The sequence below is a fragment of the Pseudopodoces humilis genome, chromosome 22 (assembly GCF_049639895.1).
Source record: "Pseudopodoces humilis isolate 2021_Gansu_Grassland_sample_001 chromosome 22, ASM4963989v1, whole genome shotgun sequence".
Lineage (NCBI taxonomy): Eukaryota > Metazoa > Chordata > Aves > Passeriformes > Paridae > Pseudopodoces > Pseudopodoces humilis.
Genome location: NC_142221.1, coordinates 8,359,903 through 8,373,532, shown reverse-complemented (window position 1 = coordinate 8,373,532; position 13,630 = coordinate 8,359,903). Strand labels below are relative to the sequence as shown.

The 13,630-nt window shown below is 46.1% G+C and overlaps 1 protein-coding gene across 3 annotated transcripts in view; it reads right to left on the bottom strand.

Moving 5' to 3' along the window:
• Positions 1-1,910: 1,910 nt before the first annotated feature.
• TNC (tenascin C) overlaps positions 1,911-13,630 on the bottom strand; it is a 63,444-nt gene continuing 51,724 nt past the window's right edge. For all 3 annotated transcript variants that reach the window (XM_005527193.3, XM_088065775.1, XM_088065776.1), the window contains 10 exons: positions 12,874-13,017; positions 11,574-11,693; positions 10,887-11,030; positions 9,896-10,026; positions 8,588-8,720; positions 6,563-6,714; positions 5,652-5,748; positions 4,602-4,763; positions 3,216-3,379; positions 1,911-2,040 (listed from right to left, as the gene is read on the bottom strand). In XM_005527193.3, the coding sequence (XP_005527250.2) occupies positions 1,930-2,040; positions 3,216-3,379; positions 4,602-4,763; positions 5,652-5,748; positions 6,563-6,714; positions 8,588-8,720; positions 9,896-10,026; positions 10,887-11,030; positions 11,574-11,693; positions 12,874-13,017 (1,358 nt within the window). In that variant the 3' untranslated portion in view covers positions 1,911-1,929. The remainder of the gene's footprint in view (positions 2,041-3,215; positions 3,380-4,601; positions 4,764-5,651; positions 5,749-6,562; positions 6,715-8,587; positions 8,721-9,895; positions 10,027-10,886; positions 11,031-11,573; positions 11,694-12,873; positions 13,018-13,630) is intronic.

Below are 13,630 nucleotides of genomic sequence, written 5' to 3'. Positions count from 1 at the left end.
ATGGAGCTGCTGGTCCCAAATCAAGCTTGTGTCAGCTCTGAAGGGTGTTTTGGCAGGTCTGACTCCAAGGATTTGCCAGCTTCCCTCTCACAGTGGGGATCACAGAGAATACCAAGCAGGGCATCTGTCAGTGAGCAATTACAGGAAATATCATCGTCCTTTTGTGCAGGGTGGCTGAGTCTTGTCTGGGGCCAGGCACAAACCTAAGCCTGTCTCCAGTAGCTCTTTGCAGCTGCCAAGGTAAATGACACCCGAGGCAGAGCCAGGCAGATCTGGGATGTTGCTAGAAATGAGGAAATCATTCCATAAATGTCACTTCTTCCCCTGACTGTCTGCAAACAGACTGCAAGAGCTTTCCAGCGCCCAGAAACACGGATCCAGTGCCATTTCCTAATAGCTTGGAAAGCATCTGGAGAGCAGAGCGTATTTCTTTATTACTGGATTTGTTCTCCTTTATGCTGCCTATCATTTACTGTGATAAACACCAAGAAAGGGCAATTAATTAAAGGGAATTCATTTAATATAGTGCTGCCAGTGCTCTGGAGGGTCAAAGGAGATTTATGTCCCCCGTGCAACACAAACAATGTTCAGGAGTGTAACTTCAGCCCGGAGGAGGGCAAGAAACATTTACACAACAAAACCTATGCGCAATGCAACCTGGAAGTAGGGCAGAGAGACTGGATTAAAACAAGAGATCTTTTATTGTCTTGAACTGCAGAGTGTGATACAGAGGAACTACATGGATTTTTATTCATATTAAAAAAAAAAGAGCCCTTTATTTACACAAGTGTTCAAAGCTGCCCATGGTACCTAACAACAACTCTGGGTTCTCTTTGTTTTGCTTTGTTAGTTATTCCCACCTAGACGGAGCAAACATTGGTCAGTAACACTTAGAAAAACATGGAAGTAGCTTTTGGGGAGGAAAAAGAAAATAAAAAATCTGTTCTGAAAGAACCCAAATCCTCACGGGCATTTCACTGTAACAAACCCACCAGAATAATTACAACCAGTCACTGACAAAATGAACAGTTTTCAGTCTGGGCTCAGCACTCTAATTATTCTCAGTCTGTCTTTATTTTCCCCACCTAAGTAAATATATCCTGGACATGCACATACTCCACATGGATGAAAAAAAAAAAAGTAGAAATTTATTTAAAAGTAATTGTGCTTTTATTTATAAAAAAAAAATTTACAATCAGACACTGTCCTGCTGTGTTTCCAAAAGCATGGTTCTTTTAAAAATGACAAAATGTAGCTTATTATTATTATCATTATTATTATTATTACTTTGTCTTTATATTAATAATATTAATCTTATGCTTAAATTTAAAAACAAACTGCTTTCCCTTCCCATTCCCTCCTTCTCTGTGGTACTTGATATATATATATATAAAAAAAGGCATTCAAACCACCAATTCTTTTCACTTATAACTAATAATAATAATAATAATAATGATAATTAATCTTACACATTTCTGTGTGTAAAATATGGCTGGTTCTAAAACAAACTACCAATGTACAAAGCTGTTCTCCCTCCCCTCCCCTGGGCCACCCAAGAGATCGTCAGACATCGGAAGAACTTTATCCCAGACGCTTTCTGGCAAAAAAAATTAAAAAAAAAAATTAAAAAAAAATAATAAAACAACACAGAACCCTTGAGATCGTTGTCTTTGGTGTGGAGGACGTTCCTGGCGGGCAGCTGGAGCTGCTCTGCTGGAAACTCTGGGATGCTTTAAGGCTTTTTTTTTTTTGTTTGGAATGCTGCAAAGCCTCTGTCGGGCCACGGGTCACCGATGCTTTGGTACCAGTCCCAGCTCCTCACACCCCCAGGCCAGCGATGCCAGAGGGTCTCCCCACACCCCCCTCTCCATCCCCTCTCCATCCCCTCTCCATCCCCTCCCCAGCCCCTGCCCGCAGCCCCCCGGGGCTCTACGCTCGCTTCCGCCGCCCCTCCAGGTTCCGGAAGCTGGAGGGTCTCAGCTTCATCTCTGCAAACTGGATGGAATACTCATGGCCCTTCCAGTGGAACCAGTTGACGCCCTGTGAAGGCAAAGGTGAGAGGTGGGAGGTCACACTTTCACTTGTTGGCCCTGCTTTGGACTGGGGATGTTTCTGATTTGGGCACCACGAAGTGGAGGAGCTTTGGGGAGCACAGGGGCTGTGCAATGCCCAACCTGTACAAACCCACCCACATGAGGCCACAGAATCCTGGAAACTCACAATGGATTGGGCTGGAAGAGCCTTTAAAGATCATTTTGTTCCACCCCTGGTGTGGGCAAGGACAGCTTCCAATATCCCAGGCTGCTCCAGACTGGCCTTGGACACTGCCAGGGATCCAGGGGCACCCTGTGCCAGGGCCTCCTCACCCTCCCAGGGAAGGATTTCTTCCCAGTATCTAATCTAAACCTGTTCTCTGTCAGTTTGAAGCCATTCCCCCTTGTCCTGTCCCTCCATCCCTTGTCAATTCTCTCTCTCCACCTTTCCTGCAGCCCCTTCAGGCTCTGCAAGGCCACACTGAGCTCACCCCAAAGCTTCTCCAGGTGAACAATCCCAGCTCTGCCAGCCTTTCCTCCCAGCAGAGCTGCTCCATCCCTCTGATCCCCCTGGAGCCTCCTCTGGATCTCTCCAGCAGCTCCAGGTGCTCCCTGTGCTGGTCCCAGGGCTGGGGCAGCTCTGCAGGTGGGGTCTCACCTGGGCACAGGGACAGAGGGGCAGAATCCCCTCCCCTGCTGCCCAGGCTGGGCTCAGCCCAGGGCAGGGGGTTCAGGGCTGGGGCAGGTCCAGCTCTCACCCCCAGCACCCCCAGGTTCCTCTCCCAGGGCTGCTCCATCTTCTCATCCCAGCCTGGATTGATCCCAGGGCTTGTCCTAAACCAGGTGCAGCTCCTTGAGCTTGGTCTTGTTAAAGCTCTGTCCCTCAGAGCTGTCTCTCCTTGCCTGGCCTTCGTGGCAGGAAGAACATTTTTGTTTCACACGTTGAAAACAGCAATTATTCCCTACACACTTGGGATATTCCTTTGTAAAATCAGACAAAGCCAAAAAGATTTCAGCAGCTGATATTAAATTCTTGTTTTGTGAGTGACTGCCCGTACATTTCCCTATAGAGAGTGGGAGGAGGGGATGCTGTGTTTTTTTAGCTGGCGGAACCATCAGAAAAAACCCATAGCTGCAATTCCCCTTCCTCTCACAGAGAGAAGCCTTCAGACCCAAACTCACCTGACTGTGGCTGTTGTCACCATATCTGCCCATCAGGTTGACTCGGTGACAGTTCTTGTACCAGAAAGCTCCTTTGTATGACAGAGCACAGTTGGTGATGGCAGAATCATGGTCCTTGTCAAAGGTGGAGAAGGACCTCCCGTTGTGGTAGGTCATGGAGTCACCTGGATGGGGGGGACAAAAGAAAGAGCAAGCTCAGTGGTTTGCCTGGTTTACATTTCATGGGTGTGCCCATTCTCCAGAAAATATTTGGACTGTGCCATGACCTGTCTGCATCAAAATTTTAAAAAATTGTTTTAATACAGAAGGAAACGCACAATTTTTGTTATTGCAGGCAGGTAAAAATATTTTTTCAAGTGGTCTCTAATCCCCAATATATGAAGTGGGGTTTTTTCATGCAGCTCAATTTCTGCATTTCTTGCTAAAAGCTGCATTTTACAGTGTGGGCAAGCCAAGACCAAAGAGTTGCTCACAAGGAAGGAATTGAGACCAAAGGAGTCTCCACACTGACTGAATCCTACTCAAGGTAGCAGCTACTACTACTCTGCACCAGAGAATTTGCCTTAAACCACAGAATCATGGAAAGGTTGGGGGCTTGGAAGTGACCTTAAAGCTCATCCCATCCCACCCCTGCCATGGCAGGGACACCTCCCACCATCCCAGGCTGCTCCCAGCCCTGTCCAGCCTGGCCTTGGGCACTGCCAGGGATCCAGGGGCAGCCCCAGCTGCTCTGGGCACCCTGTGCCAGGGCCTGCCCACCCTGCCAGGGAACAATTCCTGCCCAATATCCCATCTAAATTAAATAGACATTAATTCCGCTGCTGCATTTCCTTTGTATCTCTGTAGCTTGTGTAAAAGCCCACACCCACACCTCTGCTCTGGTTTATGCACCCAGCAGTGTGAAATTATCTCCTTTTAAGACATGTTGTTAAACTGGATTTATCTCTTAATCCTTTGGAGACCTGAAGAGGACTCGCCAAGGGCTGCAGGGTTCGCCCCTGTATGATTACAAAAGGCAGATGATTTGTTCAGGAAAATTATAAATCACATTACAAAGCAGGGCTTTGCTGCAAATTCTACTGACAAGAAAAGAAGCTGTGCCAGGCTATTATTGGCTGCATAAATGACAGCCGAGATTGGCTAAATTCGATATATTGTGGTTTAATACACTTGTTTCAATCCTGCCTCAAGCAGGCCATAAAATACACCACCAAAACACAAAACACATCGACACCTTTGATTTCCAAACGCCTCACACGGGAGAGGCACCTGCTGACCTGCAATATTCATGTTATGGCTGCAAACGTTATGGCTGCCTTGAGCTGGAGGAGGAGGAGGGGAGGAAATCGGTATTTTGAGGGAGGAAAAGGCAACTTTTGGTCTCACCTGCCGTGCCGCTGTAGCCGTCCACCCGCAGGCGGTAGCGGCTCTTGGCATCGCCCACGCTGAAGCGGTCGTACACCGCGTAGGCCGCGTCCCCCTTGTCCCTCAGGTCCACCCGCAGCTCGTACTGGCCCTGAGAAGTGATTTTGTGCAGGTTCTCCAGACCTGTGGGTGGAAAGGGATGTTTTGTCTTGATGGAGAATTATTTTTTTTTGTCTTTTTTATTTCTTTTCTATATTCTCTGTGTTCTTTACGCGTCTGTTTGGAGCTCCGTGGCTTTTCCCAAGGCACAAAGCTGAAACACATTCCTGTCGCTAGGGGACACGAAGTAGGAATGAGGGTTCAATACTACATCAGCAGAGGTTTCATTTCTAAGGAGGTAAAAGCTTTTATTTCGGGGTTTTCAACCCTTTTTATAAGGTGTTCCCATACAGGTTAACCTGATTGGTACAAGGAAAAACACCTCTCTCACCCCATGGGTGGAACAAGAGAAAAACATTCAGAACATCTGTGTCATTGTTTTGAGAACTAAAATCTTATTTACACAACAGTCCTTGAGAGAGAAAAGTTCCCAAAAAGTTCCCAAAAAGTTTCCCAAAAAAACACAGAAAAAAAAAGTTTCCCAGAAAAACACAGCTCAACCTTTGAAAATGTGGAGGTTTTACTTCTATTATATCAAAATGTGAGTTTATGACTTCTGCTTGTCCTGCTTTTCCTCTCTGGATCGTCAGCCTTTCCTGCTGGGGTGTCCCAGGAGGCAGAATCTGCTCCCCAGGCCAGCTCTGACTTCTCCCAGAGCCCCAGTGAGCATCGGGTGGGTGCATTTGGTGACCCCAGCATGGCCTGAACCGCAGCTGGAGGGACTGGCTGGGCCTGGCCATTCCAGCCTCCCTCCCAGAGAGTGTCCCCAGCTCCTTTTCTCCTGTTTTCCTTTACAAATACTCCTGCCAGCTAAATGGAGGCCTCTAAGTGGCTCCTGGGCTTTTGGGCTGTGTTTGTGTTTTGTTATTTTTATTTTTTTTTTCCAAAAATACAAATTCTTATCTATCTTACCTATCCAGAATTCATCCTTAGGATCTCCAAACCCTGCCACGTAAGTATTCCAGTTCTTGTAGAAATCTTGCTTTCCATTCTGACGCCTCAGGAACACCTAAAAGCAAGAAATATTATGGACAGACCGCCTTGGCCAGAGGGAAAAACACAGAGCTCAGCATTGCTCCTGTCCTCCCTTCACCCCTCCCAGCAGAGAATCACTGCAAGGACTGAGCTGCACCCAGGCTGTTGGATGCTCCATGTGGCTTTTTCAAGTCTCCAATTTCTCTGTTGGGTTCCCAGGCTCCTCTGCATGATGTGGCCTCTCAGTTCCTGCTCTCTGTCCTTTTAAACCCATCCTGAAGTTCTGGATGTCTCATCCAAGGGTTTCTCCATCCTCTCATCTCCCAGCTAAGAGCATTCCTCCGGCTCCTCCTGCCTTTCTGTGCCCGGGGTCCCTTTGGCAGGCTCAAATTTGGGGATGTCAGTGTAGAGATGTGACATTTTACTGCTGTTCCCCTGTTGTCTGGGTGGGATGTGTCCTCTTGCACAGTGGTTCTGGAAGCCACTGCACCCCATGGCTGCTGAGCAAATGCTTCCCCTGGGCTGTGCTTTAACCTCCCTCCCTTTCTCATTCAGAGTCAGTTCACCCTCCCCTCTCCTTGCTGATTATTTAGAATATTTGTTAACCAATATGGTCATTTCAGCAGCTCTTACAGCAGCGGGGAGGGACCAGGGCTGAAACCACAAACTCATCCTTTGGAGACACCTCTCTCTCCTGCAGCTACAGAAGCAGCCCTGTTCTGGGCACAGGAGTGTCCTACCCAGGATAAAACTCCCCAAACCTATAGACAAGGCAGCCCTACTGTGATAGCAGCACTCTGGGGATGGCTGGGAGGAGCAGGGATGGGATGAGCTGTCCCCATACTCACGATCCATCCGCCCCCATCCTCGCCCATGTCACAGAACACTTGCAGAGGCTGAGCCTTGTCCCCGTTCAGGTAAATTGTGTAGAGCCCAGAGGTGGCTTCTCCATTCAGCAGGGCCTGGGAGCAGTCCTTGGGGTAGGGATAGAGGAGCCCAGCTGCACAGACAGGGAAGAGAAAGCGTTCCTTAGGAAATCAGCAGTTACAAGGAATGTGCCGAATGCAATGAGTCAGGAAAATCCCTGGAGGGTCAGCCACAGATCCCAGGAACAGGTTTGTAATTGCATCCTGCATACAGAACATCCACAGGATGCAGCTGATGAGGTGAATTCTTCTTTTGAAAGTGCTTTTTCACATCTGTCTAACCCTCCTGGAAATGCTGGGAATGTGAGATAATTACTCCCTGCTAGGATGGGAGTGCATCCTCCAGCTAAAGACTGAAATTCAGGAGCTCTGTTACAGCAACTTTGGGGAAAAACAAATCTACCAAACTCTGATCATGTGAAAAGGGAGGGGGAAAATACAAAGACAGGACTTCAATCAGAAATAAATTAATTGGGAGTGTTTTGCTGGCAAGGACAGTATTAAATGTGTTATAAAGCTACACTTCTAAAAAACAAAGCAAGCAGCAACAGTTGAAACTACAGGGAAATGTTGTTAAGCTTTTCTTTCTGGCAACAAGACAGTAAAATCATTGCAGTCAGAACAATTTCTAATCCCCCAAAAAAGCTTTGCTTTTTTTTCTTTTTATTCACTCAGGTCATTAACTTTTTCAGCCAATTAAGTGCTGTTCCAGGTAGTTTTTACCTGTAACTTCTCAGAGTGGCTGCTTGCCAGTGCTGCACATCCCTGCCTGTGCTTCAGCCTCAGAGAATTTCACAGAATCCTGGCATTGTTAAGGCTGGAAAAGACCTTTAAGATCAAGTCCAACCATTAACACAGTCCCACCATCATGCTCACCACCATGTCCCCAAGTGTCACCTCCACAGGTTTTTTGAGCCCTTCCAGGGATGGTGACTCCAGCTCTGCCTATTCCAATTCTTTACAGCTCTTTCCATGAATAAATTTTTCCTGATATTGAACCTAAATCTCCCCTGCCATCAGCTTTGGGATTTGGAGAAAAGTGGCAGGGGGCTCCTTCAGTGTTTCCCTGTCACTAAACAGACATAAATGTATTTTTAGAGTTAAAGCCAGCCTTAAGCCTCTGCCTGAATGAGTCTGACACTGTTCACATGGCTGGAGGCACCTGGACAGTCCCTGCTCATGGTCAATTTGCCAAACATCATTAAATACACCTAGATTTAATTAATCTCCTATTTCTGGGTGTGCTGGTGGAGCTCCTGCTGCCCTGTACAATCAGTGACAGGACAGCCTTGGGGCTGGGGGACTTCTGGCAGTCCTTGGGCTGGAGTTGGTGCCAGCAGCAGGAGGAGGAGTGGGAATGATTGAAGGTCCTGATGGGCCTGAAAGGCTGAAAACTGGGGAAAGTGAGACAAATGACAGGCAAAGTGTCACAGCTAATACTGAACAAATTCTTTTTTTTAAAGTCAGCTGTGTAGTGACCTTCAGAGAAGCCAATTTATCCTTGCAGAGCTGCCCTGTTGGGCTGGAGCTGATGTGCAGAGGGGCTTTGAGACAGCCCATCTCAGAGAGAGGAGAGAAACCTGCCCAGAAATCCATCTCCTCAGCCCCCAGCACTGATCCATGTGGGCCTTTGTGGTTCGCTTCATTTCAGCTCCAAACCCTGATTTGTTTTCCCAACTCATTTGGATCAATACAGGAGGAAATTAAGGTGCCAGCTGGATTTTAAAGAATTCCTGCTGATATTCCACATGGGGAAGGCAGGATGTTTCACCAGAGAAAGGCCTGCGAGGGTGACATGGATGGATACTGGAATTTCATCCTGCCAAGGGAGAACAGATCTGGGGATGGATTAAAATCTTGTGTGGGGTCCGTGTCCTCACAGCAGAGCTCAGCTCTGTCCCAGGAGCAGTAAATTGGATTATTTTAGCTGTGTTCTAATGTCCTTACTGGTGGTGAAGATGGTCTGGATCATTTTGCTCCTCAGGGCCCCACTCAGGGCCTGCAGTTTCACCGTGTACTGCGTGGAGGGGCTCAGCTCTGCCAGGCTGTAGGAACTTGTCCCACGGTCTAGGATGACTTCCTACAGAGAAAAGAAATAATACAGGGAAATCTCAGAGAAATAAATCATAATGACCAGAATGGTTACATATTTTAGTCTGTCACATTATTTTTTTTGTCATAATTATTGATGGTGTCTCTAACCATCTAGATTAATGAATATAAAGCTACTCTTCTAAGGTTTTTACCAAGCTAATCTTTCAAAGTTCAGTAAAGCCTGCCTGGAAATGAGTGTTTGCCATCATAATGTACAAGCTGGGGGGTTCAAAAGCAAGGCAGCATAAATGTTTACATGCCCTGAACATACAGATTGTGAAATTCATAAAAAACTGTGAAACTCGTCCTTTGGGAGAAGTAAATGTTACAGGCTTCAAAAGGCTGTTTTGCTGTAACATTGAAAGACTGATTTTCAATGTGCTTGGGGAATTTGCCTTCCTGAAAATCAGAACTTTTCCTGATGTGCCAGGGTGGGCATCCAAAATTTTAGTTTTGCTGGGATTCCCCATATTTGTATTTAAGCATTTAGTGCAATCTAATTATGTAGGAACAAAATAAAATTATAGGAGAATAAGAGGCACTTCCACAGGCAGTTCATTCTTCCTTAGCCCTTTGCACAGGGCTTCCCCTGGGATTAGAAAAGGGAATCACTCCTTTGAGGGTGTGAGTTCATTCCATGACTGCGGTCTGGAATGAAGGAAAATGTTTGTAATTTAATTTATATTGTGGAGGGAGGAAAGGTAAACTTCAGGCTGCAATGGAGCTTCTGTTTCAGGGTATAATGTAAAAAGTCCCTTAACAGGTTTTAAAGGCATCTGTGCTCAGTCTAGCACTGAAAGAAGGGACCCTCATTTTCTGCAGAGATATTTAAAGAAAAAAATCAGGAGACAGAATACTGAGAAAAATATTGAGAGAATATCGAAGAAAAAAAATCAGGAGAGAATGTTTTTATGCTTAGAACAGTCTGGAACCTGAGACATGTGAAGTCCACATTAATGAAAGGGACAGTTAGTATTTTTAAATTGTTTAAATTAAATTGTTTAAATTGTTTAAATTGTTTAAATTGTTTAAATTGTTTAAATTGTTTAAATTGTTTAAATTGTTTAAATTGTTTAAATTAAGGCAGATTATACTGCATTGCTGGACACTTCAGAACATCTCCACTGCCCAGATTTGAGGCACAGCCCCTGATTTATTTACCTTGACGCTGCCATCGATGGATTCATAGATGAGGAGATAGCCAGTGACTGGAGCACGGGGAGGCCTCCAGTTTATCACAGCAGCTTCTGACTGCACCTCAGCAGCACTCAAATCCCTTGGAGCATCCAGCCCTGCAGGAGGCACCACAGCAATTGCCATCACATCCACACAAAGCTAATTCCACAGGTTGTCTTGTGGGCCATAGATTAAAACAAGCCAAGAAAACAAACCTTCTGGCTGGAGAAATTTGAAATAGCACTTCAACCTAAATTTTGTGGTTAAGAATCCGTTTTCCCATTGTAGTTTAAAATAAAGGTGTTAGCTTTATCTAAGTTAAAATATTGGCTTGTTCCAGGCACTTTATTTTATGAGCAATTGCACTGAAATGGCTTTTGAGACAAAATTGTGCATTTCATTACTTTTCACAAGAAGACAGACTGGCATTTACTTATTCCCAGGAAGTAAAACTTTGGTTCCAATGATGCTTTTTTTAGATTAGGAGAACTTTTTAGAATAGGAAACCCTCTTAGAATAGGAGACCTTTTTAGAATGGAAGACATTTTTAGAATAGGAAACCTTTTTAGAATAGGAAACCTTTTTAGAATAGGAAAACTTCTCCTGCTTGGTCTGGCTCCAAGCTCCAGCTTCCCCTCCCCTCTGAGATTATAGAACTGGATTGTTGTGGCTCCCTAATGAACACCCTGGGACAAGCCAAGCCAGGAAAATGAGAAACATCCCTGATTTTATGGATGTCCATGGAAAAGCAGGATTATGAAGCCAAGTGGGCACCTTCAGCAGCCAACACCAGCCCCCAGGTCAGGGCTCCTGCTCAGCTGTGTGTGAGAACCTGCAGAACTGGTGACAGAAAACCACCCGAGCAGCCACACCAGGCTGGTGCAAACACCACGGAAATTCAGGTTCCCGGTGAACAAAACACCAGAGGAGCACAGAGCAGGTGGGACTGGAAGGGATGGCAGCTGTGGGGTGGCACCTGTGGTGAAGTGGGTGGAGAGGCTCTCGCTCCTCTGCGCGTCCTTCTGCGCGTGGATGCTCAGCGTGTACTCGGTGGCAGGCTGGAGACCCTTCAGGTCGTACTCCACCGTGTTCCCCGAGACCATCTGAGTCACTTCTGGCTCTGGGAACAAAGCACAGGAGAAAGGAGGTGTTGATGTCATTCAGACACCTCGTGGTGTGCTCAGCTCCGTGCTCCACTCACTGATTTATTTTATTTCTACCTGGTGCAAGTGCAAAATAATAAAATCCCAAGCCTGTGCTGACACCTCTGCTGGGTCTGGATTACACCAGAGCCCTTTCTCTAAAAGTGTGAGCTCTCTCTAGTGTTCACAGGAATTATAACAGCGCCTCTGCTCCCCAGGAATCTCCCTCGCCTCTGTTCACGGCTGAATGGAGAGTGCTGAAGTAAAAAGTCAATTTTTAGATGCTTCCAGCAAAGCCTCTCCTCCAAATAACAGCCCCGAGGCTGCCAGAGCTCCAGGGATGCCCAGGGTGGGGTGTTGGGGGGTCTGGGCAGGGCTGGGAGCTGAGCTGCGTGATCCTGGGGGTCCCTCCCATCCTAATGGATAATTCTGGATATTCTGTGATTTTCCTGGAGTTACAACGAGCACCTCTTGAGAGCTTTAACCCTTCAGCTCCCCAGGCCATTCCCAACTCCTCTCACCTTCCTCAGAGGAGTAGGACACCACGTAGTTATCCACAGCAGCAATTGCTGGCTGCCAGGTTGCCAGAGCCTCAGAGTCTGTGATGTTCACCACTACCAGGCCTGATGGGCTGTCCAGAGCTGGAAGAAAACCAGATTGAAGGAATTTGACAAGAACTCTCAGCTCTGTGCAACACTCTGCTGTAAATCCATGAGAGAAAATGCCCAAAACTCAGTGCAGCTTTTATGACTCCCTTTGGAACGGTGGATTTCTGCAGGAAAGACGTCAGTGCCTATGAAGAGACACCAAAACCTCCACTGGAAAGGGAGGTCAGTGCTGGAAGAGATGAAAGTCTGGGAAGAAGCAGAACTAACCATGTTCTCAGATCACTCTTGATACCATCGATCTCAACAGCTCTGTCAAAGCTGACACATTTCTCTCAACACCCTCAAGTCTGGGCTGTTTTTTAGAGCAAATTCAGGAGACAGAGCTGGGAAAAATAACCAAAGTGACGGCAGCTGATGGTCACTGTGACCTTCCAGCAGCTTCTTTGGATCAGACCAATCCTGCAGCCAGCCAGGCATCCAAAGTCCCCCCAGGTCCAGCCTTGCCTCCTCACACAACTCCATTTTTCACACAGGTTTATGCTCTCCTTGAATTAAGATGGATCTTTGCCTCCAGAACCGCTGGAATGGGTTCTAAATCTCCTGTCATTCTCCAATACTCATCACCTTGTTCTTTGCCTCAGCTCTCTGAATTTGTTAGCCCCCAAAAGGAATTCAGGGAGGGGTCAGCAGGAGCAGGGGGGACCCTCATCTCCTGCAGGGATATTTAAAGAAAAAATCAGGAGACAGAATACTGAGAAAAATATTGAGAGAATATTGAAGAAAAGATCAGGAGAGAATGTTTTTATGCTTAGAACAGTCTGGAACTTGAGACATGTGAAGTCCACAACAGAAACTGAGCTGAACTGCTCAGCTGAGCTGGCCCTTTGCCTCCTCATCTCAAAAATGGCATTAATTAAAAAGAGAACAACACTTCTGGGGTTTTTTCTGATGAATTAGAACTGTAAATACATTAATTATCTCAGTCTCACAGGTTTATTTAGCATTTAGTAAATGGGAGCCTGACCAAATTTTACAAGTTTCATTCTCGTGTAAAATGCAAAGACAAAGGAGTGGGAAAAAGAACTTCCTACAGTTTGTATGGGGAGCAAAAATGGGATCTTGGTGGGTTTGCAGCTCAGCTCTGGGCTGAGTATCTCCTGCAGCCCAGGTGATCCATGTAAAAAGCTGCTATTTCCTGCTTTTATTTCATTACCTGTTTTCAGGGTGCCAGAGACGGGCTCACTTTCTTCAAAGCCTTTCACAGAGATGATGCTGACATTGTAGTCCACACCTGGGACCAACTTCACCAGCTTGGTCCTTGTCTTGCTCCCTTCGACTGTGACAACATTTGGAGTACCTAGGATGAGGATAAATGCCAAGGGATGAGTGACACAATACCCCAGGAAGGGCTTGAAGGGTGTTTTTAAAGACATTAAGGCCACCATGGATGTGTTTCTGCAGCAGGAGATGAATTTTCCCCAGTTAGTTAAAATCATTGGTGTCAAATATTGTTGCCATAACACCTAAATCTAAATCCTTGGTTTGCATTCAGTAAGAAGAAAATAACATTTTTAGTGGAAGGTGTCCCTGATTGTGACAGGGAGCTGGAATGAGAACAGCTTTAAGGTCCCTTCCTATGCAAACCATTCTGTGATTTCTGTCCAGAAAAATACCATTTCCCAGGCAAGGTGTAAGCAGAAGCCCCAGTTTCAAACACCTTGAGGACAGGACTTGCAGTTTAGATCTGTCTTGCTCGTGGTGAGGGCTGGAAGATTCTCCTTTACCCCCTCATTTAGAATAAAGATCTAGCACCTGTTATTTTAAAAGGTGCTCTGTGTGTGGCTGAGGATTTAGCACCCATATTTACTCCAGATTCTGGGTTTATTCCAGGAAGGCACTCAGACAAGTGCCTAACTTTATGACTGGATTCTTTTTCTTCTGTGAGACCACTACATTTAAATCTGCACATG